The 27,927-nt window shown below is 40.9% G+C and overlaps 1 protein-coding gene across 1 annotated transcript in view; it reads right to left on the minus strand.

Annotated features, from left to right (window-relative positions):
• The window catches only part of SVEP1 (sushi, von Willebrand factor type A, EGF and pentraxin domain containing 1), a 201,310-nt gene that overhangs the window by 164,066 nt on the left and 9,317 nt on the right, over positions 1 to 27,927 (minus strand). The window contains exons 2-3 of the mRNA XM_042963841.1: positions 8,746 to 9,001; positions 5,555 to 5,731 (exon numbers count right to left, since the gene is read on the minus strand). Coding sequence (XP_042819775.1) covers positions 5,555 to 5,731; positions 8,746 to 9,001 — 433 coding nt within the window. The remainder of the gene's footprint in view (positions 1 to 5,554; positions 5,732 to 8,745; positions 9,002 to 27,927) is intronic.

The following is a 27,927-nucleotide window of genomic DNA, read 5'->3' on the forward strand; positions in this document are numbered from 1 at the left end:
ATTGATCAATATATTGATATAGTGATACATATATCAATTATATATATATGTGTGTGTATATATATATATACACATATATACACACACACATATATATATATATATATACACATATATACACATATATATATATATCAATGCTTGGGAAAGTGAGTGCCTGGAATATCATAAGTGCTCTTTAAATATTAGTTAATTATTATCAGTTATTATTGCTGTCATCATCATCATCATCATCATCATCCATATCACTGTCAAAGCCAATGTCAAAGATGCAGAATGAAGAAAGGAACACTAGAGCTAGAAATGGAAGCAACACCAACTTTTCACTAGACTCCACAGTTAAGCAGTACACTTCCCTTAGCTGAAGTTCAATTACTAATCCTAGAGGAATGTCTTTTCAATCCTTTAAATATAAACATGCGGCATTAAAACCCCACACCTGAATTTGAATCACACAAAATATTTACGGTAAATGAAACTGAGTTATGTAGGTTTAAACAAAACCAAAATATCATAGGCCTTAAGCACTGATTTATGACAACAACAAAAAGTACTGATATGTAAGTATTCTTGGCTTTTCTCCCTCTCTGGTACCCCAGAGGGTGATGCAGATGCAAGAGGAAAAGAGTGATAAGGATGCAGAGTTTGAGTTAGGTCTTGTAAGGTACATATATGTGTGCTTGAGTATGAGTGGGGTGTGTGTGTGTGTGTGTGTGTGTGTGTGTGTGTGTGTGTGTGTGTTTAGGGAGGAATTTGAAGAGATAAGCACAGAAGAGTTATGGTTTCTAAGGGAAAGGATGATTAAAAAGGGGAGATTTTAAGAATTGCTTGGGTCTATAAATCCCTATTTTGGAGTCAGAGAAAATCAAGCAAAGGACTTGCACTATTTTGAAATCTATTTTGGTTGCTGCACTGGATTTTTCCTGCAATGCCTCTCTGAGCCTGGAGTACTGGGAATATGGATCTGTAAGTATTACAACTATGTTTCAAATTCTCTTTCCCTAGCAGGTTTTCTAGCATTAGTTGAACTTCTATCAAATATGGTTTCTGTGGTCAAGGCCATAACACAAATGAATGAGACATACACGAACAAAGCATCATTCTACTTTGGATTATCTATTTATTATATAGTCCTCACTTCTGTAAAACCTATTAGCACACACTCTCCAAGACCACCAGCCAAAAGCACGTGATTATTTTGAGATGAACTCAAAAAAGTTTTGAGCCAAGGGATATTAGAAACCAGCTCAAACATATTAAGCAACGTCTCATAAAATTGAACCCTTTTGTCAGAGCATTACTTGTTAGTAACTTCTAATGAATATCTTCAAGCTTGTATTCAAGCTAAGATGTTCAGAATATGGGACGGATCCCCAATGATTAAGATCTTTCTGGGCATCAAGGTCTTGTCTGTGAAGCAGCTGCTTACTGTGACAGTGGTTCTCAGGCCATTTCAAGCAAAGCTACTGCCTTGGACAGAGCTTTAGAAAGTCACTGTTTCAGAACCCAAGCAACCTAGATTGCCCTTCACCCAGAACGAGGAGAGAAAAAGAGAAGAGCCCACTCATCCTACAGTTATCGGCTTTCTTTGAAGGCTGACAGCACCAGTGAAGATGGTCTAGTATAAAGGAAGGACCGTAGGGATTTGGGAGACCTCCATTCGGCTTCCACTCTGACACTTATTTCCTATATGATCAGAGGATTGAATTTCCTCACCTCCCAAGTGAGCAGGGAGAAAAGTTCTGACAGGTAAGGTAGCTCTAGCATTCTGGTCTATGAAATTAACAAACACAAGTTACCTCAGCATAGTTTTCCCTAATCAAAGCAAACAAGCTCAACTTTCTTCAACATCAAGTGGCACATTCTCTCACTGCCTTCTCTCCACTCGGTATTCTTGATTTGCACTGGATACTCATGGGTCAAAACTGCATTCCCAACACTCCTTTTACCTTGAGTACGTGTAAGCCTTCTTGATGGTGTCCACCTGCATGCATCGACCTTCCTAATCCTCCCATGGCAAAGTTTTATAAAATATACGGTGTCATTCATCTTCAAGAATCTCACACATGAGGTAACTACTTAAATACCCATCCATTAACTTTCTCATAATAATACTTGTATCATCGCACAATAATGATTAATCATAAAAGTATTATTAGGATTAGTATGAGTAGGAATTGATGGGCCAGATACCATCCTAAGCAGTCTATTTTCTCAATTAACCTAAATATATATACATATATAAAATATATAAATATATGTAAAATAGACACATATATATGCGCATATAGACATATCTATGTATTTCTATATACAAAGATATATGTGTGTGTATATGTACACATATACATACCATCATCAGGTATGTATACATACACCAGTATTAGGCCCATTTTACAGAAGAAACTGAGACTCAGAAGAAATTATCAAACCCACATCATCTGTAATTGGCAGAGGCTGAATTTGAGCCAGATCTTCCTACGTTTTTAAACACTTTGAGCACAGTTCGGTGTCTATGGTCTCTGAAGAGCAGTGTATATAAGAAGATATTTTCAAAAAGGCAAAATAAGCAGCGTGCTATCTTGGAAATAACCCAGAACTTAGATAAAAGTGTCCTGGGTCCCTATTGGGGTCCTGCTGATGGCTGGATATGCCATCTTAAGTAAAACATTCATCTTTTCTGAGACCTCAATTTCCTCTTGGAGAATGAGGGATTTCAAGCAGATAACGTCTAAGGTTTCTTCTGGCTCTGAAGAGGAATGATTTGGTTCTGAAAGGCACTGTTTCTACAATGAGGAAAACTACTGGGAATTCCAAGTATTCAGAGCGAAAGGTAACATCGTCTCCTGGAGCAAGACAATAGCTGCTATCAAGGCACCTTCAGATCTTACTTAGAGGGACGATCTTAGTAGAGCCTTCCCTGCAGCTCCTTCTTTACAGCACAGGCCTTTTTCTTTAATCACAGTGCGTGATTACAAATTGACTTGTGTGGGGAGGCTGTGAGTTCCCAGCAGGTGAGGACCATGTCTGTCTGCTCACCATCGAACCCCTGCCTGGTGCCTAGCACAGGGCTTGGCGTGAAAAACACGCTCAATACCATTTGTCGACTGAACAGATTGTAAAAGGAGGATCACGGCTTCCACGTTTTCAGTGCTGGATGATTTAGGGCTAATATTTCTTTTTGCCTTGCCTAAAGAGTCTGGTAATGAGTCTTTCATGCCACAGGAAAGATGCAATTAATTTATGTTCTCTTAGTTCCTAGCGTGTAGGAGAAGCCAGTGATGAGTGCCGCCTCCTACAAATATACAAATCACAGCATACAAACTGGGGTTCCGACACTCCTTTTCCTAATCCCTTTGAAACAAATACTGAAGATGACAGTATGAACATTTATATCGATGCAACTAAATCTAATTTAACTCTTGCGTGAAAGGAAGCAGTAAGCGGACGCTCACTCATTTAAGAGAAGGGATGGATAAATTAATCCTTTTGTGTTGGTGTTCTTGGTGAGATCCAGCTGCAAAAGTACTCCTGGCCCCTCTAGGAAGCTCTACTGACAAGCCCACCCGATCTCACACATTTACAGACTGCTGTCGCCGTGCCTTCCAGCCTGGAGTGCATGACTAGTAGCAGCCGCAGCTACTTGGGGATCTGGGGGGTAGTGGGTTTGTGAACTGCCCCCTCTCTCATTCTGCTGCTTCTCCCTCAGGATGCGAGATTATAGGGTCGCGGAGCAGCGGAGGCTGCAGCCCAGCATGGCTGGGCAGCCACATGGCAGTGGCTTATTGGCAAGGGGCAGTTCAGCCTACGACCACACGGAAAGCAAACATGCTGACTACAGCACGGAGCAAAGAAAATGAGAGCTTCTGCCTGCGTTTGGTGGGCTTGGGTGGGAGGAGGGGAGAGAAGGGGGTGCTGGGGAGAGTGCCAAGCTGGGCTGTTGATGAAAGTGTGGGAAGATTCCAGGGGAGGCATTTTGCCAACTCAGAGGCAGTTGGGTTGATCCCCCCCCCCCTTTCTTCTGCTTAAATGAGAATTCCTGCTGGGTGGGGTAGGAGCAGAGCCAAGAAAGGAGTGATTTGCTGGGTGAGCATGGATGGTTGAACCTAGGAAGTATGTGTCTGCCCGCTGGGACCCAGGCCAGGGGAGGAAGGAGAAATGAAAGGAGAGGAACTGAGGGGCAACAGGAGTAAAAGAGAATAAAGGAAGAATGCAAGAGGAAATGTCCTATGAGGAGAAGGAGAAAAAAGGAAAGAGACAGCAGGTCACGTAGACAGAGAAGAGCCACGTTTCTGTGCTATAGAGCAGGCCTACCTACCTCCCAAATGTCAGCATAAAATAATGTTCACATGAAACAAGCAGTAAAAGACCACATGGCGCAGTATAAAGTTAAGCTACTGCTCCTACATTTTCCTGGTGGCTGTTAATTTCCATGGGAATATACCTTTCCCAAATAGCAAATGTTGCCTTTTGGCTAAAACAGAACAAAGAAAATGCTATCACAGAAAGCCACATACTACTTCTAAAGATTAGGAGAATATGATTTAGAAGTAGTTCCTAAGATAAAATGTAAAATACCAGAATCCTAAGTTGCTCTCTTGGCTTTTCTAATAAAATACCAGAAATAGAAAGATTCTCCTGTCAGGAAATCTAGAGCAGGTAGAATTACAAATGTCGATGAAGTGAAACCCATTGTGAAGTGATGTCACTTTTAAGGCTTTCATTTTTTAATTATTTTAAATGTTTACTTTTGAGAGAAAGAACGTGAGCAGGGAGGGGCAGAGAGAGAGGGAGACACAGAATCTGAAGCAGGCTCCAGGTTCCAGGCTGTCAGCGCAGAGCCCGACTCGGGGCTCGAACCCACACACTGTGAGACAATGACCTGAGCCGAAGTCAGATGCTTAACTGACTGAGCCACCCAGGTGCCCCAACTGTCAAGCTTTATGAGGCCCCTACGTGGAGTCTTGTGAAGAGGTGAAAGATCATCAAGTGAAAGTTGCAATTTTTGTGACAATCCCGTAAGTTATATGTGGCCTAAGGACCAGAATCCCACTGGCTTCAATCTCCTACAGAGACGACAGCATATTTTGGCTTAGGACAGACTTGGTTACTGATTGATTACAAATGAAAGACCCCAAATCTTCCCTTTCACAGTTCTGAACCGAGACTTCAAGAGGTCTCGCAAACTTCCTTTCTCTCTCTTGGACCTCTGCCACCCCCACGGGGACAAGCCCGGGCAGCCTGAGAGAATCTGAGAGGTCACACGAAGGTCAACCTAGTGGTCCTAGACAAAGTCATTATAGACCAGACTCCAGCCAGCTGATGCCCAAACAGGTAAGAAAACCCAGCTAAGACCAGCGAGGCAGCCGACCCAACTCACAGCTGATGACAAATGCACGTGTAAGCCAGCACTGCTGAGACCAGACAAGCTGCCCAAGTGACCCACAGACTCATGAGCGATAATAAATCAATGCTTTAAGCCACTGAGTTTGGGGATCTTTTCTTTACACGGCAACAGATAACTGACACGATGACGCACAAACTGGAGACTCACCTGTGCATTCGTACTGCAGACCTTCCCCATAATAGCCCTTTTCACAGATGCACTCGAACTGCCCCGTGTGTGTCCCACATTTGCAGCTCGCCATTCGGTCACAGCAGTCTTTGCCGGCTTCACACAGATAGGAGCAATGAGACATATCCTCTTGAATAAAACTCCCAGAAGGCAGATCTATCAATGACATATGACAGAGGGTAATAAAAAACAAATTCGCAGATCAATGTTACATTCTCTAGTTACTAAAATGTAGGTGCAAGCTGCAGAAAATATCTTTTCATATCCGTCTAATTCCCAGCTGCACCCCACTCCCACCCAGATACGAATGCGTGTTATTTGCACTAGCACAGGCTGGGAATTTGCTTCAGCCAGTTAAGTTATTTCAGTCTGGGACCTCATCATAAGTTCTTGGGGCCATGCAGGGTCAGGCAGAAATTAAGCACTTCAGCAAGGAATCTCCAGATGCAGCAGGAAGTACTGTGGTCCGTTCCATAGGTCACTTCCCTGGCTTCCACACAAGCAGCGTTCCACTGCCTCAATATGAGGTCAGACAGCAGTAACGAGATTTCCAAAACGCTTTTTCAAAAAAAAAATAAATAAAATGACAATCTCGATCGCTGCAAAAGGATTTTGATTATGAGCTACTGACTTAAGAATAAATCCCGTAACTTCTATAGTTATTTGATAAAGACTTCACAACGCCACACAAGTTTAATAATAGAACCAGAATATGGCTTATTTCTCAATGTTAAGTAAATTATCATGTTTTATGTGACGGGAGATCATACTCATTACGTGAGCCATGTTCTGAAGTGAGGCATGCTGGGAAGTCAATAATTCAGGCAGAGCTGTTCAGAAAGTGACTTAACTGGGTAAGGTAAGGTTGAATATGACCCACCCAGAAAGAATGGCCTAGAACCAGGCAAACAATAAGTTCCACTTACTCTGTTGAGGAAGTTCAAAAGTCTTAACCCAAATCCTAGAGGTAGGTCCATGGTGCCGGGCCCAGACATAGTGATGGGCCCGTCATAGGAACTCGAATGCATGAGTTCCAGCAAGAAACATGCACTGCAATTGAATACCTGGAAATAAGATTGGTAGTGGCCTCATTTATGGAACATCTGTCTCTATGCATTAAGACTCTGAACAATAAATACACAGGGGCAAAGTAAGGAGAAGACTCCAGCCCCAAGGGAAAGAGACCAGTACAATCAGGTACCCTATTAAAGCTCCATCTAACAGACTGTGGTATAGGTAAAAGGTCTGCAACATGCACACTTAGTTCTGAGGCACTGGGCCATGGGATTATTTGGCGGTAGAGCAACTTAGGAGCAAGAAAGATCTAGCTACCAAGACTGGTACACTGGCATTCATGTCTGGGAGAGAGATAAGGATACGTGTTATGGGAGGCAAGCTATTATTCTGCAAGCTATGTCTATGGAAGATGGCCAGAAAAACGGATGGTCTTGAGACCGAAAGTGGATCCAACCAAATTGAAAGTGGCTTCAGAGGACAGAGAGGCAGGGAAAATGATGCTCATCTCCTTCGATTTGACTATGTCTTTGCAATGGGAACAGGATTTTTTCTTACCAAATCCGGAAACTTGATCAGAGAATTATGCATTCTAGATATTTGTTTATTGTAATAAAAGTGATGCCTTCCAAAACTCTGTTGCAATACTGTAACCAAGAGAAAGAACACTCTGTCCCACCCAGCTTCTGGGGCAACTTGGCATTAGGGTTCTAGAAGGCCCCAACGCTACAAGCAGAGGGATCACAGGACCGGAAATTAGTCCTCCACAACATAGCTAGTAACACCATGATTTCAGAATCCCATCTATTAACAGCCACCGTGCCTTCCCTCTCAACATACCACTTTTCCATGAGAAAAGGAGAAACAAAGGAAGCCCCATAGTTACTGAACTTCCACCAAGTGACAGCACTATACTTGGTAAATTTTAAATATTTTATTTAATCCTCCTGACAAAACCATATGGTACACATTATAGTGTCTCCATCTTAAAAGTAGAGGAAGTGAGGCTTGTAGACGTTAGATAAATTGCCTAAGGTAATAATAACAGTGGACGGTTAATGAGGGCTTCGGATAATAAGCCCTCAGTAACTTTTCTAATCACTTTATATGTATTAACCCATCTAATCCTTGTGACAATCCCATGGAGTAAGTACTATTCTCATTCCCTATTCTATTAACAAGACACCTAAGGAATGTAAAAGCTAAATAATTTGCCAAAAGTCACACAGCAAGCAGGTGACTAAGATTTTTTTGTTGTATCCACAGCTAGTCTGAGACCCTGTTCTAAACGCTTCCCTTGGAACTCTGATAGGGCTGATGTGTCGTTATGTATATCACTAACTGCTTGAAACCTTGTGTGGCCCGATTTGCCCATCAAACCAAATCTTTCACATGGATACCTGCAAGGATCAAGCCTCACCTGCTGCATGGCTTTGGTCTGAGGCTGGATCTCCTCTAATTTCCTTCCAATCTACACTTTCTCTTGTGGCTTACCAAGATACATGCCCATATTATGCCTGGAAGTTCATCTAACCTAAATCATATAACTAAACATCCTTATAAATGGTGTATAAAGAACTCTAATGATGGAGTTACTGATTTTATTCCTTGTTGGGGTAACGTTCTTCAACTTCTACATAAGCATTATGTGTCTTCAGTCAGTCAAGAAGTATGTGCTAGTATTTATTGTCCCTATATCTTCATGTGTATTTCTGGAAACATTCTGGTGAGATTCACTATGCATGTCTCTGAATGTTTACTTCGGCTTTCCAGATAGCTGTAAATGAGATCTAAGTCAAGGCTTCCCACTCTGTGTGTGGCCTTAAAACACACCTAAATTCATTCCATTGATTCTAACAGTTCCTAGGTGGGAGCATTATGGATATTCTAGTGAAAATCCATCACAACTGTTAAAAAACAAAACAGAACAAAAACCCCAAATATTCTTCTTGCAAATCAGACTGTCATTTCTATGTATGAAGTTCAACACAGCTCACAAAACACCAAGGACACATGGGCATCATTCTCAGTGAAGACATCACAGGGTCTGGTATTACCCTCCAATGGGTTTCAAGCAGTAAAAGTGAAGGAACCCCCCCCCCCCCCCCCCCCCGCTCCTTGAATTGCATCATGTTATGCCACTGGGTTTCCATTACCTTCATGCAATGCCCGGCGCGCTAAAGCCTCAAATTCTTCAAAACTGTGCAGCAGGTAGCAGTGCTCCTCCTTTGGGGTGGAAGCCATGTCATTCAGTTCTCGAATGTTCCCTTGCCATATGCCAAAAGTGAAGATCTCCACTCCAAAATCTCGCAGAGATGCTGCAATTGGCCTGGGATCTCCCCCATTGGAATATCCATCAGTAATGAGGAATATAACTTTTGTTGAGTTTTCTCTAGAGTGACGAAGAATTTGCTGTAATGAAACAAAGTTAGCGTGAGTTTGTATGGTGTTGGCCTACTACATGCTTCCTTTCTTACATAAAAGAGTATTTGTGAGGATCATCAGCATGTCGCAAGAGTGAGGACAAACACTGATCAATGAGAGTAAGACAGAAACAGGCGGACTAGGGCCTACCACGGTCTCCGCACAGACCCACAAAAACCTTAAAAGCATTTAAAAGATATCATTAACAGCAGCAGCAGCAGCATTATCATCAACAAATATTTGTGGAATTCTTATGGATTTCCAGGCTCTCAAAACAGGAACCAAATCTGAGTCCTACATATCTATTTCCAAGTACATCAAGTACATCCAGCTAGCTGCCCATCTATCCACTTAGCTGAACCCCCTCGTGATCATATATCAAAAGCCTGAGTAGATGCAAATTTAATAGAAAATGTCTCTTCCAGAGTTAACAATGGCCAACCTACTTCCCATGTTTGTTTTTCCACTGCTCCTCCAAAGCTGTAGAACTGATTCAATCCTTCATCTTTTCGGGACCACCCAGTATTAGCACAAAATCAGCTGGTTTTGGTGGTGTACTATCTTTATGAGAAAATACTGATTTATTCAACCTAACACTTGGGCTTTATTATTTTAGGGCAAGTGAGTTATGCTTTATAATGTTATTATGCTCTCCTTCCTCTACAGAAAGAAGAGAAAAAAATGAAACCTTTTTTCAAAAAAGGCATCTAATGGGGCACCTGGGTGGCTCAGTCGGTTTGGCATCCAACTTTGGCTCAGGTCATGATCTCACGGTTCATGAGTTCAAGCCCTGCATTGGGCTCTGTGCTGACAGCTCAGAGCTTGAAGTCTGCCTTAGGTTCTGTGTCTCCCTCTCTCTGCCCCTTCCCTCCTCTCTCTCTCTCTCTCTCAAAAATAAACAAACATTTAAAAAAAGGCATCTAGGGGCGCCTGGGTGGCTGAGTCGGTAAAGCGTCCGACTTTGGCTCAGGTCATGATCTCGCAGTTTGTGAGTTCGAGCCCCGCATCTGGCTCTGTGCTAAAAGCTTTGAGCCTGGAGCCTGCTTTGGTTTCTGTGACTCCCTCTCTCTCTGCCCCTCCCCTGCTCACACTCTGTCTCTCTCTCTCTCTCTCTCAAAAATAAATAAACATTAAAAAAAATTGTTTTTAATTAAAAAAATTTTTTTAAAAAGGCATCTATTTATTGCCACTGATGCACTATAACATCAATTTGTAAAAGCACAAGGAATCCAGTGGTCACTCTGGCATATAACCAGAAATGGGTAGGAAAGGAAAAGAAGTGCCAGGGCGTATTTTCTGGCAAGCTCTTAGAAAGAAGACCTCAATGTCTATTAGGCAATAATTCAAGTACAGTCTGGAGGTAGTGAGGAAGAGCAACAATTATACCCTATGTTTTGTAAAGTTCAAAGGGGATGATATGATTAAAAACTCACTCATTCACTGCCTCAATTCACTTCAAGGGGCAGACTTCAGCTCTAAGCTCCAGACTCTCTCAGCTAATAAGATTCATGTCTTCATCAGTATATAATTCATAGCTATTGATTCTAATTTAATATCTCTTAGCAAATTTTACTCCTGTTTGTGAGCTAAAGATAAAGCTGTTAAACCTGAATTTAAAGACAACCAAGTTAAGGGCGCCTGTATGGCTCAGCTGGTGGAGCATGTGACTCTTGATCTTGGAATTGTGAGTTCGAGCCTCACGTTGGGTGTAGAGATTACTTAAAAATAAAATCTTTTTTTTTTTTAAAAAGACAAATTAAAAATGACTTTGGAAACATCTGGAAAGCCAGCAATTTGAGAAGAAGGATTCAAACATGTCACCCCCTTCTCTCAAAAGCCTACTACTATTAAAGACAAAAAGAATTAAACCAGCCTAAAGAAGCTCCTTCTGGCCAAAGGGCAATTTGAGTACCAGTAAAAGTAATAACTGAAATGAATTTAAATGTATCATATATATTTACATTTTATCATAAACATTTACCTTTAAATGTGTATAAACATTTATATTTTCAGTTAGTACACACCCCAGGTGAAAAGCCCTATCGATATAAACAATAATTGGAATGGACTGAAATACACACACACACACACACACACACACACACACACAGGCACTTTTTTCATTCAGTACCACCTCTGGGGGGAAATCCAATGATTTGTTACAGGTGGCATGAAATGAGATATTATTTTATTTGTCTTTAATAATAGACATCAGGACTCAAAGGGTAACTCCTAGTTCCAGCACTCTGAGATGTGGCAACTTGTGCTTACATTGGCCTTGCTCTTAACCACGTGATAAACTCTCTCTTTCTGAGTTGTTCCCCTCTGAAATCATAACCTAACCTCCACAGACACTCTGCTAAGCTTTTGCTCATTTCCATTACTCTCTCTTTTAGGAGACTATGGAGCAAACTGGAAGCAAGACCCTAAGGAAGTGAGAACTGGGGCAGAAAGAAGAGAGAAAACAAGTAAATCGTCTTTTTCGGTCTGGTATTCTTGACAGTGTCTGGCACAGAGTATGGGTTCATAAATATCTACTCAATGAATGGATTCAAGAATGGATGGGTGAATAGACGGAAGGATGCCCTGAACACAGTTACTTGAATGAGCTGGTCTTGAGGGAGCAGTAGGAATGTATAGAATGTTTGTGTGCCCTCGCGTACTTCATTTTGCAGAGTTCTGTACAAAAAAGATAAAGTTTCTTTTTGTGCCTTTACTGTCCTTCTGACATAAACAAATACTATTTTGTAATATTAATTTTAGCTCATGTCGGTAATATTCCTTAACATTCAGGTTAGGATTTAGGGGTTTAGCAGACATTTCTTGCAGTACAATTCATTACGTGCAAGACACATTAAGCTGTAATTCTATTTTTCTTCTCTTCTTGCAGGGAACTGGGAAGTATTTACAGGAACCATTATATCTGTTGGCAGGACAATATATTAAGCTTAAAACAGTCAGGAGAATAGCAGGACTACTAGTCCAAGCAAAGAATTACACAAGATCTGGGTTTGGAATGCACTTTAAAAGACAGAGGAGGAGCGGATGATTTACTGAAAATATTTTGTCCCCTTCCCCCAATCTTTCTGCTCCATCATACTTGAATAAAAACATAATTCAATAAAAACATTTTCATCCCACAGATCTAAGAAATAAATAGATCTTTGGTAATGTTTGTGGAATGTGGTAGAGGCCTAGCACTCGATTCTCCTTCTGGTGTTCCTGAAATCGTTTACATCATCTGCTATCCTTTATAAGGCATTTAAGAAATAGAATTTTTTTTTTTTTTTTTTTGGTCCAGAATACGGAATGAGGCAAGCCCTTTGCTGCCAAAGAAAAACTCGACATGGGCTTTGTACGGCCAAAGGTTATCACCATCTGTATTGTATCAAGCCTCTGATTAGCTTGTATAAATATCTGGCAGGGAAGGAAGCTCCCCTTGTCCAGCAAAAGTCATTAAAATGATAAAAATGCAGGGTTGTGTAACATTGTTCTAACACCCGAGATTCATCACCATTACACAAGACTGCAACGCCACCCCTACCCCCTAAGTCAGGCCACAAGGGAACTGTTTGGAAAGATGCTCTTGAAAGAAAAAGAGAAGTCACAACAAATCTGACGTGGCGACAATATTTGCCCTTGGCCTCCATTAATTAAAATACATGTCGGTAGAATACCAACTGTCGCACAGCCCTGCGGTTGTGGCCCAACCTAACTGCGGAGACCAACGAGAGAAGCTCAGAAGTCACCCCTGAAAGACGTGGACTGGAATCCATGCCTGGCGTGACTCTCTCGGGGCCGCTCTCAGTCAGCGAGCAGGAAGTTAGTAAATACTGTCAGCGTTTCAACTGGTTTTGCACATGTATTTTTTTTCCTCGTTAGGAAACATTAAGGACAAACAAGACACTGGAAGCTACTTATAACACTGTCCTCATCCTTCACAATCTAAGATTTCACCAAGCTTCATCTGTTAGGTACTTCATATTTTTAATCTGAAGACTCAAATATTCTTCAATTCAAGGAATGCTTACTGTTCTGCATCTTTGAATAACACCTCTGGGGAAAGAGGTTATCGTCTGTTGGCTCGTCATTTTCTGGACTTCATAGATTTTATCCTGTTTTTTTTTTTTTCCCCACTTTTATCTCATCTTCTTGCCCTTCTGAATTTGGTGGAAATGTCTGAAGTTTTTCTTCCCTATCACCTTTTGTGCCGGATGCACAATCGTGCCTCCTCCTTTGCATTTCTGACTAAGAACTGATGCTGGCCTCGCATTTTATTTTTCTTGTGACGATATTTCTTCCTCTTGCACATTCTTTCTTTGTTCCTTGCAGCTTCTCGGCCACTTTTGTTTTCATTTCAGTCTGTTGTCTATTCCCTCATTTCTCATCTTATTTCAGCGTTTTATTTACTCAAGTTCATGGAACAAACGCTTTCTAGGATTTGGTTCTGCTCTGTGTAGTGAATTCTTGTGCTTTATCTGTATCTTACATTCTATTTTTATTTTATTTAGCAGAAGCCTTTCAAAGAAGCCAGGTAGAGAGGGGTTCTACTGGATAGTGCAGGTCAAGATAGATATAACCTCATCCCAGGAGAAAAAGTTACAAAAAGCCAAGAGCAGGCCCACTGAAATCTTCCGTAATATTTTTTAATGTTTATTTATATTTGAGAGAGAGAGAGAGAGTGTGTGTGTGCAAGTGGGTGGGGGTGCAGAGAGGAGACAGAGACAGAATCTGAAGCAGGCTCCAGGCTCCGAGCTATCAGCACAGAGCCCAACAGGGACTCACACTCACAAACCACGAGATCATGACCTGAGCCGAAGTCAGATGCTTACCTGACTGAGCCACCCAGGCGCCCCTAGCCAAAGATGTTTTTAATTATAAAATTGTAGGGGTGCCTTAAGAAATAAGCATGGATACACAGAAAACATTGATTGCAAAGGATGTGTATCCCAAAATAATTTGCAATATAAAGAAAGAGTATAAAATTCCAACAATAGGTACAGGTTAAATAAATTACAGGGCAATCATGAATGATCCTTACAATGCTACTGTTGTGTAATAACAAATTTTAAAACTAGGCAACCACATACAATGATTTTATTACATTACCTGTGCATGTATGTGTACATGTACTACATGTATGGGCATGTATGTATTAGTATGTTTGAAAGTATATACATCCAAATGTTGACTGTCTCTGGTAGTATATTTAGGAAGTTTTACTGACTCCTATTCTGTAGTTTTATATCATTTCTAAATTTTTACTTTTTTCTCTCTAGTCTTTTCCTGGGGAATGTCATGTGAACTCAGAACTTTGAATCTCACCTAAAGATAATGACTCCTAAATAAATCTATGTCAAATTAAACTCTTTAACTCTCAAAGTGAAGTTCCATTGGCCCAGTGGACACCTCTGCCTGAATATTTTATAGTACTCTCAAACTCAACCTATCCTCTCCGTGCAAAAGTAAAGGTTCCTTTCTCCTGTTTTCAAGATACATGAAACGTGGCACCATAAACTATCCCATAAACATGGCACCAGAAACTATACAAGTCTGTATCCAAGAGCAATTATGATGCCTCCTTTCTGATCTATCACCTTTAGTAATCCATCTAGACCTATACCTTCACCTCTGAAATATCTCCCGACCTTGAAATCCTATTGCCCTAGCCTTGGTTCAGGTACTTCTGTCTGGACTATTGAAAAGCAAGAGGTGTTTTCAGCATCTCTTGCTGAAATTCCTCCTTTCAAGTTCATTTTCTGACCTACCATCAAAGCTATCATTCTAAAATATTGATCTAATCATGTTTTAAGGCTTTCATTATTTTCCCTGTCTCTGAAGTTTAAATTTCTTTACATGTCCTTAGACAATTCAGCCCTAAATAATACTTCCAGCCACATCCCTTGTCGCACCCCATCTCCAGCCTACTTCCCCAACCTACCTCTTATATTATGCCCTCACCACACAGGTCTATTTGAAGGTTTTGGAACATACCATTCTTTCCTTATGTTTGCCCTACCTGAAGTTTTTAACAAATCTTTCTCATCTCCTAATATGTCTATATCTTCATCAATCCTTCAAAATCCAGATTGAAGTTCACCTTCTCTTTGAAACTTTCCCCAAGTCTTCTGCTGTACAGAAAATATTAAGTCAATTCAACAATCCCACAGCACGCCATTACACTAACCCCGTCAAAATTATAGGTAACTTGTCTGGCTACATCCTTAAGCTAACTGCAAGATTCTCTACGGCATAGGTTGATTCTTACATTTCCACTCTGTTGATGATCAAAAAAGGGCTATGCAACCAGTAGATGAAAAAAAAAATCAATAAACAAATGCCTTAATTTTCACTAGCTACACGTTTAACACGCAGAATAAATGAGTAAGTTCTAAGCCAAACGCTACTGTTACAGTAAATCCTTTTCTGTTAATTGTGACATGAAAACTCTTATAAAGATTATGCTTAAACTTATTTCACTAAATCCGGGCAGAGCCTCTATTATATATGAGGCACTGTGCAAGGGTTTTTAATTGTACTATTTGATGATACAATAGAACCATTAACTAAAAACAAGCCAAAACTAAAACAATGACAAAAGTATACCTGGCAAGAGTATCCTGCAGTAACTGAGTTTTCCTATTTATATTACAATACCAAATAAATCATATTTAGGTATTTAATGTGTCTCATTTATTTTAAGTATTTACTCAGGCTTCACAGACTGAAATTCTAGCATGAAAAGAAAATCTTGGCTCAAATAACATTTAGGCTATTTGTTACAGTCTAGCCAAATCACAGAAGAGCCAGAGGGTCAAAAAGAACTTAATCTCAGATTTATGGTCATAGAATTTTTCCACCCACATACATGTTTTTGTTATTAAACATGGACACAAATCATTTTCAAATGGACCCATAGGGACAGTACATCACATTGGGAAATGGTGTGCACAGGAGTTGATGAGTAGAAGACTCAATCCAGACTATAAAAAACAACAGAATAAATAGGCAAAAGCCCAAACAGATTTCCAATAATGCTGAATTCCATCCACTATCCATTCTATAGACACACAAGGAATAAAGGAAATGAAGAAAAGTCAAGTCATCAGAATCCAAATAAAAATGAAAGAGGGCTAAATGACTTTGAATGGTTACCCTTGAATTAAAGGTATTACTCGGTGATCAAGAAAAAATGAAATCTTGCCCTTGCAACAACATGGCTGGAACTAGAGCCATGCTCTATGAGAGCTATGCTAAGTGAAATAAGTCACTCAGAGAAAGACAAGTATCATATGATTTCACTCATACGTGGAATTTAAGAAACAAAACAAATGAACATAGGGGAAAGGAAGGAAAAATAAGATAAAAAACAGAAAGGGAGACAAAACGTAAGAAACTCTTAAATACAGAGAACAAACTGAGGGTTGCTGGAGGGGAGGTGGGTGGGGGGATGGGCTAAATGAGGGATGGGCATTAAGGAGGGCTCTTGTTGGGATGAGTCACTGGGTTCTACTCCTGAAACCAATACTACGCTATATGTTAACTAACTTGAATTTAAATTTAAAATTTTTTAAATGTTTATTTATTTTTGAAAGAGAGATAAGAGTGCGAGCGGGGGAGGAGCAGAGAGAGACTGGGAGACACAGATCCCAAGCAGGCTCCAGGCTCTGAGCTGTCAGCACAGAGCCTGACGAGGGGCTCAGACTCCCAAACCGTGAGATCATGACCTGAGCCAAAGTCAGACACTCAACTGACTGAGTCACCCAGGCGCCCCTAATTTAAATTTTAAAAACAGGTATTTGCACGGTTGCAAGATAAAAATTTAGGGAAGGATGTCTTAACCACACTTGGTTGTCAGTAAAAATTGGATATCCGCTTTATTAGCTTCAACAAAATGGGAATTTATTGGAAACAGAGAGGACTATCCCTCCAAACCCAAGAGCAGGGAGAAGAACTGGGCCTCAAGAGGACCAACCAAGCTGCAGGAACCAGTGGCTACTCCCTTCAGCCTTCCATCTGTTTGCCTGTTTGCTTCTGCGGCCACGCTGTGTCTCGTCTCAGTTTCTGTCAACACATCCTCACTCACTCCTAACATTGATGACATTCCTCTGGTTCTCTGTGCACAGTCTTAACTTTATATTCCCTACCTACTGGCAAAAAAACAAAACAAAACAAAACAAAACAAAACAAAACAACTGTGCTCTCAGAGCTCTTTGTCCCCTCTTCTAAATTCCTAGGAGAAAAAATATAAATGATCCATCTCAACCTCTAGATTGCACACCCCCCCCCCCAAACAGAAAAGGATTGCCTCTCTAGGCTGGGCAAAGGACTGACGATGCGATGCGTGTGGTTCTCAGTGAAAATGGTTGCTGACGGACAGGGACTACGGAAGAAATGAGCTTCAAGGAGAAGAAAGAATTGAATACTATGCTTGGATTTATCCAGGAGAAAAATAGTTGCAAAAGCGTATCAGAGCAAATTCTCTTTCTAGAAAAGCACAAAATGCCAGGAAATGATGTAGAGATTTGGGAGAAGTCAACTGTAAACATTTTCCTCAGAAAGGAGAAAAATCTTTAGGATTCAAAGCTGTCAGCAAAGAAACACTGTCTTACTAGGTATATTAATAGTAACTATGAGGGAAAAATTTATCAGGAGCTTAGAATATATAAAAGACACAGAGAATCTAACCATTATGTGGCAAACACTTGGGGTTCAGGAACAACCTTACTTTTCAAAAAGCCAGATATACTTCAAATCAAATGTACTGACACGTGGGAATTCACAGGGAGCAGAGGCTGAGGGGAAACTTCAAGTTCATGAACCTACTGTGTATTTCATTTGTTACAGTTATCCAAAATTTATCAAAAAAAACACTTTTAATTGGGACATTTATTAGCATTCCAAATAAATGACATTTTGTTTCATTTTTCTTTTTTTTTTTTTTGTTTTGCATTTTAGTTTATATAAATGACCGCATCAATTACCATTCTAGGGCAAAAGATTCTGTGTTTCATAGCTTAAGAAAACCTGAAGTTAAACCCAAATAATTTAAGGTTGCATAAATTAAAAGATTCATTGTATCTATATACTTAAATAATCAATGACTCAAAGTAATATTTACATATGTAAGTGTTCAAAGGTGTTGACTTTTACTTTTTAAAGTTTATTTATTTATTTTGAGGAGCATGAGGACAGATTGAGAGGGAGAGAGAGAATCCCAAGCAGGTTTTGTGCTGTTGGCACAGAGCCTGACATGGGGCTCAATCTCAGGAACCGTGAGATTATGACCTGAGCTGAAATCAAGAGTCAGACAATTAACCTGCTGAGCCACCCAGGTGCCCCAAAAGATGTTGACTTTTAAAATTACTTTGAGAAAAATATACCCTGGTGGATTAGCCAACTCCTTTTTTTTAATGTTTTTGAGACCGAGAGAGAGAGACAGAGAGAGAGAGAGAGAGAGAGAGAGACAAAGTGCAAGCAGGGGAGGGGCAGAAAGAGAGAGGGAGACACAGAATCTGAAGCAGGCTCCAGACTCTGAGCTGTCAGCACAGAGCCCAGTGCAGGGCTCAAACTCATGAACTGTGAGATCGTGACCTGAGCTGAAGTTGGACGCTTAACCAACTGAGCCAACCAGGCACCAACTCTTATCATTAATTTTAGCCAACTCTTATCATTTAATCACATGCTTACACTTACAACAGTGACAGTTTTCCCTAAATATGCACTGGATACATAAGTGAGTCTAGTTCATTACCTAAAGGATTTGAAAAAAGATTTTTCTAAACACTGATGATCATGGAGCTGATTGCTAAAGTGAGCATTCTTTTGACCTGAAGAAACTACTAGAAGAGTCATAAGGGAGATTTTTTTTTCTTTTGTGAAACGGGATGGCATATGGAAACCAACAAACAAACACACAAACAAACAAGGAATATTATGATGCAGGGGAGAACACTGTGTATCCCAGATTGGGACATACTGAATTTAGTTGGAAGACCAAATTTTATGTGGAGGTTTGGCATAAACATTTATAAACTTAAGTTTAGGCTGTATGGTAATCTGAGAAAGGGACTAGATGTACCTAGGATTGGAAAAATGAATTCTCCTTGACTCATATTTTTAGTTTCGTGGAGAGTGTGAGGTTGAGTACTGACCATGGATTACAGAAACCTAAGAATTCATTCAGGAAACTAGATAAATGAAGAGGACAGACACAGACGTGTTGCAAATAAAAGATGATCTTTCACTTCCTTGGTCTCTGCAATGGTTGGTAGACACATCAGTTAAGGCACACAAAACGGGAGGTGCTAGCCAATCAAAATATACCGTATACAAATGGCACACGAGAGGCAATTCCCTGGGCTGGACGGGGGTCAGAGGGGTGGGGGGTCAAGGTGATCACTTGGGACTACCAGATAGTGAGAGAGCATCCATTCAAATGATAGTCTCCAAATGCTCACTCCTCTTGGTCCTGCATCTGCTCCATGTGGCCTTCTGCTCCGTCACCCATATACCTAGGGCCCGTCATGGCTGCCCTCTCTGCCTCGTGTCTTCACAATGAACTTCAACGATAAGTATGTATCCGGGGGCCTTGTACCTACTAGATCTTCTGACAGTACAGCACAGGGTAGTACTACACGGTGGTTAAGAACTTAGACCTTGGTTGGAAAACCTCCAAAAGCATGGAGGTTAAAGAACACCCTACTAAAGAATGAGTGGGTCAACCAGGCAATTAGAGAAGAAATTAAAAAATATATGGAAACAAACGAAAAGGAAAATACAACAATCCAAACGCTTTGGGACGCAGCGAAGGCAGTCCTGAGAGGAAAATACATTGCCATCCAGGCCTATCTCAAGAAACAAGAAAAATCCCCAATACAAAACCTAACAGCACACCTAAAGGAAATAGAAGCAGAACAGCAAAGGCAGCCTAAACCCAGCAGAAGAAGAGAAATAATAAAGATCAGAGCAGAAATAAACAATATAGAATCTAAAAAAAACTCTAGAGCAAAGAACTTAGACCTTGGCTCCGACTGCCCTGATGTGTATTCTAATAACTGGACTTACTAGCAGTATAACTTTGGTCAAGTTACCGACATTCTCTGTGCCTCAGTTTCCTCATCTGTACTTAGGGGATAATAATACTAGCCTACAGGGGGAGATTTTTCTGTTGTGAGGATTTAATGAATTCATACAGGGAAAGTACTTAGCATGGTACCTGATAAGCACTGATTGATTACTCATCGCCATTATCATGATGAGTAAAAGAAACTGCTAGCACATTGCCGGGATGTCTGTCAAGCAGATAAACCATACAATGGAACCAACATTTTGTCCAAAGCTGTGAATGGAAACAAGTAATTGTATTTGTAGGAGCTGACAAAGTGGGACAGGGGATTTAGGAGAATTATTATTCTGTAACCAAGGACCACACAACCCTACCTGAGCCAAGAAGAAGGTGATAATGCTTTGGGCGGAAGACCAGAAAAAATAATAACCTGACTTTTGCAGTTACTGAGGATGATACTGCAAGGTTGGTAAAGGGCAGTGTGGACATCGACACGGAGGGAGGATGTGAATTCACAACGCAGAGGCCTGCAGATTCCCCTTCTGAACTCACGGCATGGAGTTCTCCGCAGAGGTGCTGTGGGGTTTGCCCCCCTTGATCAGATTTAGTGTGGGTGTGCGGGCGGGGAGGTAGGGATTCACACTTGCCTGAGATTCTATTCAACAGTTTATGTCGCTCCCTTGGGAAAGTGGTCTGAAGGGTAAATTTGCTAAAATCATTATAATCCATCATTTCAAAAGTCGAGCATCCCCTAAGTGGTCCTCTGAGAAGATGTCCTAACTATCCTCATTTTAGTTTGAAATCAGAGCACAGTACTACCCTTGATATACTAAAATTTAAAATGCTAAACAGACTAAGGTATGTCTTTTCCGGAACACCAGGGTTATAATGAATGTCGTTTGCTAGGTCGTGGAGCACAGATGAAAATCACGTAAGATGTAATTTTTGTCCTCCACAAGTAGAGGGGAGACAGGCATCACACGACAAGTGCTATTTGCCACACTTCCCTGTAATTTCCTTAATCAGATACGTCCTTACAGTGTTTCTCCACGTTTTGGGAACATGGCAAATGAGTGAATGCAGATTACTCTGCAAATCCCTGCAAGGTTCTCTGTTGCTGGGACTTCATCAATCTCTGCCTAGTAAATTCCGATAATGGGTCTTACGCCTTGAAGGTGTAGGAGAAAATGGAAATTTCGAAAGAGCAAAATGTGAAAAGAAATAAAGAAAAAGGTGTTGGCGCTTTCTGGGTTTGTGGACCACCAGACGCTCTGTGCTTTGGAGACTTGCACACCTTTACTCAGATCCAGCTCCCAGGAGAGCACTCCACAACTTACTACTGGAGATGTCTTGCTTAATGGGGAACCAAGTGACTCAATTCCAGATACTTTCTGTGGTTGTCCTTCCCCCGTGGAAAAGTCACACCTCTTGGCTTTACAAAGTGCTACTAGGGCAGGCCGTTCCTCTGAGCCCCCTTTCTGCCTGCAACAGCAGACCTTGTCCATCCCTCCCTGTTCCCATATCTCAGACTTCCAACTGCCAGCATCTGTATCTCTTCATCTGAGGGCTTGTTTTGGTGCCTGGAGACCACTCTGCCCACTCACAGGGGAGGTGACAGTGACAGAGAATTGACGCCCTCCGGAGAGCAAATCTCGACAGCGACAGATGAGACTAGGTCTTTAAATGCCACAGATCCCTCTCAGGTGTGGTCATTCTAAAGCCTGAACTCTACAGTGCCCCCCACCCCTGGTACAGTTAGCCACTCTTAGCTTTTCTGCTGTTGGTTCCCTTCTCTGTCTCATGGCCTCAGTGTTTAGTTAGGATCACCTCCCAAACAAACAACTGGCACTTAAATCCTCATCTCAGGTTCTGCTTCTGGCAAACCCAAAACTGAGACATTGGCCGTTGTCTCTAGCTCGCTTCTTCTCCATTACACAGGCACGGGGACAAATGAAAGCTTCTGCCCAAGGACATTTCCAACCAGTATATAGAATGCCGCTCTCTTCTTTGCTAAGTTGCTGGAAAGGAAAGAACTGGACAAAGGACAGAAGAGATCTGCTTTCAGTACGAACGCTGCTCTCCCCCAGGGTCCCAATGGCTGCTCTATTTCACTGTTTATCTCTTGCTCCCAAATTCTCTGTCCGGTGGTACAGACTAGAGTCGGATGCTGGGCAGGAGGTGAGGGGGATTGAGTTTATAGGGTCTGTGCTGCACAGTCTGTGAACTCTGAGCGAATAAATCACTTTCGGTTATTGGTGGCTCTAAAATGTGGAATGCTCAGTGTTCTTTCGTTTAAGCCATGGGTCCTGGTGCAAAATCTGGGGCAACAGAGAGTCCCACATAACATCCTGTTGCACATGAGTATTTAAAACACAGATTTTTACTACTGACCAGATACACAAAGCCTAAACTTTGGTATCTTTATTGCTAGAAAAGTCCAACAACGGTCTCAAATTATTACTTTTGAAGTGCCATTTAAAAGCCAAGCACACATATTTTGAAGGAAATTGTGACTAAAAAAAGAGCAATCTTGGCTAGAAAGAGTAATGTGAAAAACATAAACAAAAATTGCTTCGCTTCTTTCAGAGTGAATTTCAGGTTCAATTGGAAAGGTGAAGCCTATAAAATAGGATTAAAATGATGAGGCTTTACTTGCAGATATGACTCAACTGGCGTAGGTCAAAATATGTAAGCCAAGTTGAAAGAAATGCCAGGATCAAAATACACTATCAAACAACACCTCTGAATGTGCCTGAATGTTCTCCATCAACAACAGCAGGCACACAGACGGTCTTTTACTGCACAGGACAAAAAAAAAAAAAAAAAAAAACTCACAATAAAAAATGAAGCATGAGAGCTACGAAAAGAGAATGAATTGTGGGAAACGGGTCCTTTGAGGCAACCATTTCATTTACATGTGATAACATTAGAGGGTTACAGTCTTTCTTCCCTGAGAATGTTCTTTGATGAGCATTACCAGTAAGGATGAAAGATGCTGACAGAGCAGTGGGCACGGCGTCCCTCTCGGTGTGTGACAAGACAGAGGAAGGCCACATTCTCCCGACCTCTCAGAAAGGTGATGGAGGAAGTTATTTCCACCATCCGCAGCCTCAACACCCTGCGCTGTGTCACCTCATGGCCAGCTGTCCGGGCTCATCTCCTCAGCGAATAACTGAAGGCAGCTTGCCAAGCAGTGAAAAAACCACCGTCATCTGTGTGCACAGTTGTGTGGGAATCTGGGTTCTCAAGAGCCAGTGTGGCACCAGGAGGGAGGAGAAGGACAGCTGGGGTGGGGTGACAGCGTCTGAAGGGTCAGTGCTTTCAACCCAGTATGATTCTCCAGTCCTAACAGACTCAGTGCTACAGTACTTGGCATCTGGCGAAAATAAGACTAGAATTATATCATTTTAGTTTCTTGATAATTAGCTAAAGCGCCTTTCATTTCATAAGGCAGAGCTATGCTGCGGGATAGAACACCATATTCTCCTGAATATTTAAGAGAAAAGCTGAGCCATAAAAGGACTTTCATACTTGAGACCGATCCCTTCAGGCTATGCCTCCAATGCCCCCAAGGTACGTCTTCAATCACCTGTGCCCAGGTAGACATTGAGATTTCACTTCCTGTTATATAATACATGTTCATTGTAACTACTTTTTCAAAGGCAGTAGAAATAATATAATTCCTATAGATAACTACTGTTAACATTTAAAAATTTTTCTTCCCAGTTTTTTTTTTTCTATGTTATAAATACAGTTCTATATACTGATGCTAAATACACACACAGAGTTCCAGCTCATTTAATATGCCATTTGGCCAATGTATTACATCATTAGGTAGCTTTCAAAAATGTGATTTTATTGACTATGAGACATTTCATTGTGGATAGGATATTTGATTAAATTGTCTTGAGTTGTGGGAACTTGGTGGTTGCTGCCTCCAGTTTCTGTGTGGGGTGGCAGCAATTACAGTTACCTTCTGCCCCCCCCCCCCCCCCCCCCCCCCACACACACACACCACTTCTCACTCTTCTCCTGAGGAAGAGGGTTTCCCCAGCCCCTCTCTGCCCCCTTCTCTTTGGCCTCTGGCTGCCAGGAAACAGCTAGGTTTTACAGGGGCAAGCTCCCATGTGCCCAGAACTGTCTTTCCTGGGGAGGCAAGTCAATCTAATTTCAAGATTCAGTATTAGAAAGCTGTGCACCTAAGCTACATTCTCCATCAGCAGGAGACAAGGACATGTTTGATTCTCCACCTGCCTTTTCCGTTGCATTGAAATGCAATGGATTTAGAACTCAAGAGAGGTGAAGAAAAGTATAATTTACTGAGCCTTCCCAAACCACAGCCAAACTGTTTCTAAATTTTCCCTATTCCAAGCAATGCTGGGATGAATATCCTTTTAGAGGAATCTTTCACTATGTCTTGGGTTATTATTTTCTAAGAAACTCCTTGACTGGTAATTACTTAGTTTTAAGATATTTACTTTGAAGACCTGTAAACATACTGACAATTTATCATACTGCTCTGGAAACATGCTACCATGTTGTAAACACACAGATGTATTGTGAATGCTCCCCATTGGGAGGAAGATCTTGAAGATGTAAGAAAGAAGGGGAAATACTTGGTGGAAGGTCTTCCTTGGCTGAGGGAAGAGACCCTTACTCTGATACGTATAAGGAAGCATTGATGCACGCTGACTTTGTGGAACTAGAGGAACTAGTGAAAATTTGGAAGAGTTCACACCTGAGAAAATGAAGCATACGTATTTTAATCACATAAATGTATATGCATTTAAAATATCATATTTGAAAGTAAAAAATAAAAACTACATTTTGCATTGGCGGCTAGTACGCCCTATAACCAGGTGCTACAGGATGGACATTAAAATAATGAAGGTTATCAGGAATGGTTCAGCAGGAATTAAGAAAATAGTGCATCAAATGCACGTATCGCAAAGTATATTTTATATGCTCTAGCAACAACTTACAACTGGAAAAAACATCCAACTTGGACTTTACTAATTAAATGACTAAGTTTACTAAGTAACCTTACTTAGCAAATGATTCAATCATGTAATAGCTCCTGCTAAGAACTTTCTTTAAAATGTTTCTATCAGTATTGTGGGAAGTTATTTCCCCCTTAGTTTTGAATTACATCTATTCACGTGAAACAAGGTAACTATCACTATTTCAACATATACAGTAATGAGAACCTGTCCTCAGGTTTATAGCTTTCAAGTTTACTCCGTCTACGAAAGAACTATATGCTCTGAATTTGAAAACTCCTTACTGTTTAACACTACAAAATAAAATAGCAACTGCTTGAATGACCTCATGAGAAGGACTGATAACAAAGAAGATACATGCTATAAAAATCTTTTTATGAATATTGATAAGAAAATTACCTACTAATGTGTTGCAGATTTCATTTGCACTATCGCTCATCTCATGTGAAGAGCTGTAGCAACATTGAACATACATCATCAACTCTCACAGAGTTTTTCCTATACACATTTGGCCCCCAAATCATAGCAGGTTACTGGATATAAGCAGAGTCTATGCCAGAAACCCACTTTTCATATGGCCTGGGGAGCTTTAGAGAACAGTCTCAAAAAATCTATGGGAAAGGCAGCCACAATACAGAACAGGACATTCCTTTGAATGTAAAATTCTCTTAACCTGACAGCTTACTCTAAGAAAAGCCAAAGAAGTACCATGGTTTCCTGAGAAGTGTTCATTTGGGTTTACTTAATTAATGACAAAATATTAAAATTAAAATATTAATTTTATTTTATTGTGTGCATTTTCCCCCATCACTTTCAGTACAATATTTTATTTGGGAGTTAACGCCATATTATTTAGAAGCTTCTGGCTCCCGGGAAAATTACATAAGTAGCTTTCGATGCCAAAATTTACATGGATTGCTCTGGAACATTGATAGTTTTGACTCTTCCATCTTGAGCTGAATCAGGCCAGTGCCACTAAGGAAGAAATGAAGTGGGATTTCCAAAATTTCCCCAGTTAGACACAAGCTCTCCCTGACACACTGGTGTGGCAAAGACTGCTTATAACTTCCTCAGCATCCATTCTCTTCTCCCTCCTCAAGGATGGATATGAACCCGAGTTGTCCCAAATGAGACCTACGAGGAAGTGTTGTGCACATTCTCAGAGTCTCCTTAAAGAATGGTGTAACTCTTCCAGTCCATGAGCAGGGAATGTCTTTCCATTTCTTTATATCTTCTTCAATTACCTTCATAAGCTTTCTATAGTTTTCAGCATACAGATCTTGTACATCTTTGGTTAGATTTATTCCTAGGTATTTTATGCTTCTTGGTGCAATTGTGAATGGGATCAGTTTCTTTATTTGTCTTTCTGTTGCTTCATTATTAGTGTATAAGAATGCAACTGATTTCTGTACATTGATTTTGTATCCAGCGACTTTGTTAAATTCATGTATCAGTTCTAGCAGACTTCTGGTGGAGTCTATCGGATTTTCCATGTATAATATCATGTCATCTGCAAAAAGCGAAAGCTTGACTTCATCTTTGCCAATTTGGATGCCTTTGATTTCCTTTTGTTGTCTGATTGCTGATGCTAGAACTTCCAACACTACGTTAAACAACAGCGGTGAGAGTGGGCATCCCTGTCGTGTTCCTGATCTCAGGGAAAAAGCTCTCAGTTTTTCCCCATTGAGGATGATGTTAGCTGTGGGCTTTTCATAAATGGCTTTTATGAGAATAAATATTGTCAAAATGTCAATACTACCCAAAGCTATCTACACATTCAATGCAATCCCAATCAAAATTGCACCAGCATTCTTCTCGAACCTAGAACAAGCAATTCTAAAATTCATATGGAAACACAAAAGGCCCCGAATAGCCAAAGTAATTTTGAAGAAGAAGACCAAAGCAGGAGGCATCACAATCCCAGACTTTAGCCTCTACTACAAAGCTGTCATCATCAAGACAGCATGGTAATGGCACAAAAACAGACACATAGACCAATGGAATAGAATAGAAACCCCAAAACTAGACCCACAAACGTATGGCCAACTCATCTTTGACAAAGCAGGAAAGAACATCCAATGGAAAAAAGACAGTCTCTTTAACAAATAGTGCTGGGAGAACTGGACAGCAACATGCAGAAGGTTGAAACTAGACCACTTTCTGACACCATTCACAAAAATAAACTCAAAATGGATAAAGGACCTGAATGTGAGACAGGAAACCATCAAAACCCTAGAGGAGAAAGCAGGAAAAGACCTCTCTGACCTCAGCCGTAGCAATCTCTTACTCGGCACATCCCCAAAGGCAAGGGAATTAAAAGCAAAAATGAATTACTGGGACCTTATGAAGATAAAAAGCTTCTGCACAGCAAAGGAAACAACCAACAAAACTAAAAGGCAACCAACGGAATGGGAAAAGATATTTGCAAATGACATATCGGACAAAGGGCTAGTATCCAAAATCTATAAAGAGCTCACCAAACTCCACACCCGAAAAACAAATAACCCAGTGAAGAAATGGGCAGAAAACATGAATAGACACTTCTCTAAAGAAGACATCCGGATGGCCAACAGGCACATGAAAAGATGCTCAACGTCGCTCCTCATCAGGGAAATACAAATCAAAACCACACTCAGATATCACCTCACGCCAGTCAGAGTGGCCAAAATGAACAAATCAGGAGACTATAGATGCTGGCGAGGATGTGGAGAAACGGGAACCCTCTTGCACTGTTGGTGGGAATGCAAACTGGTGCAGCCACTCTGGAAAACAGTGTGGAGGTTCCTCAGAAAATTAAAAATAGACCTACCCTATGACCCAGCAATAGCACTGCTAGGAATTTACCC

The sequence above is a fragment of the Panthera tigris genome, chromosome D4 (assembly GCF_018350195.1).
Source record: "Panthera tigris isolate Pti1 chromosome D4, P.tigris_Pti1_mat1.1, whole genome shotgun sequence".
NCBI lineage: Eukaryota > Metazoa > Chordata > Mammalia > Carnivora > Felidae > Panthera > Panthera tigris.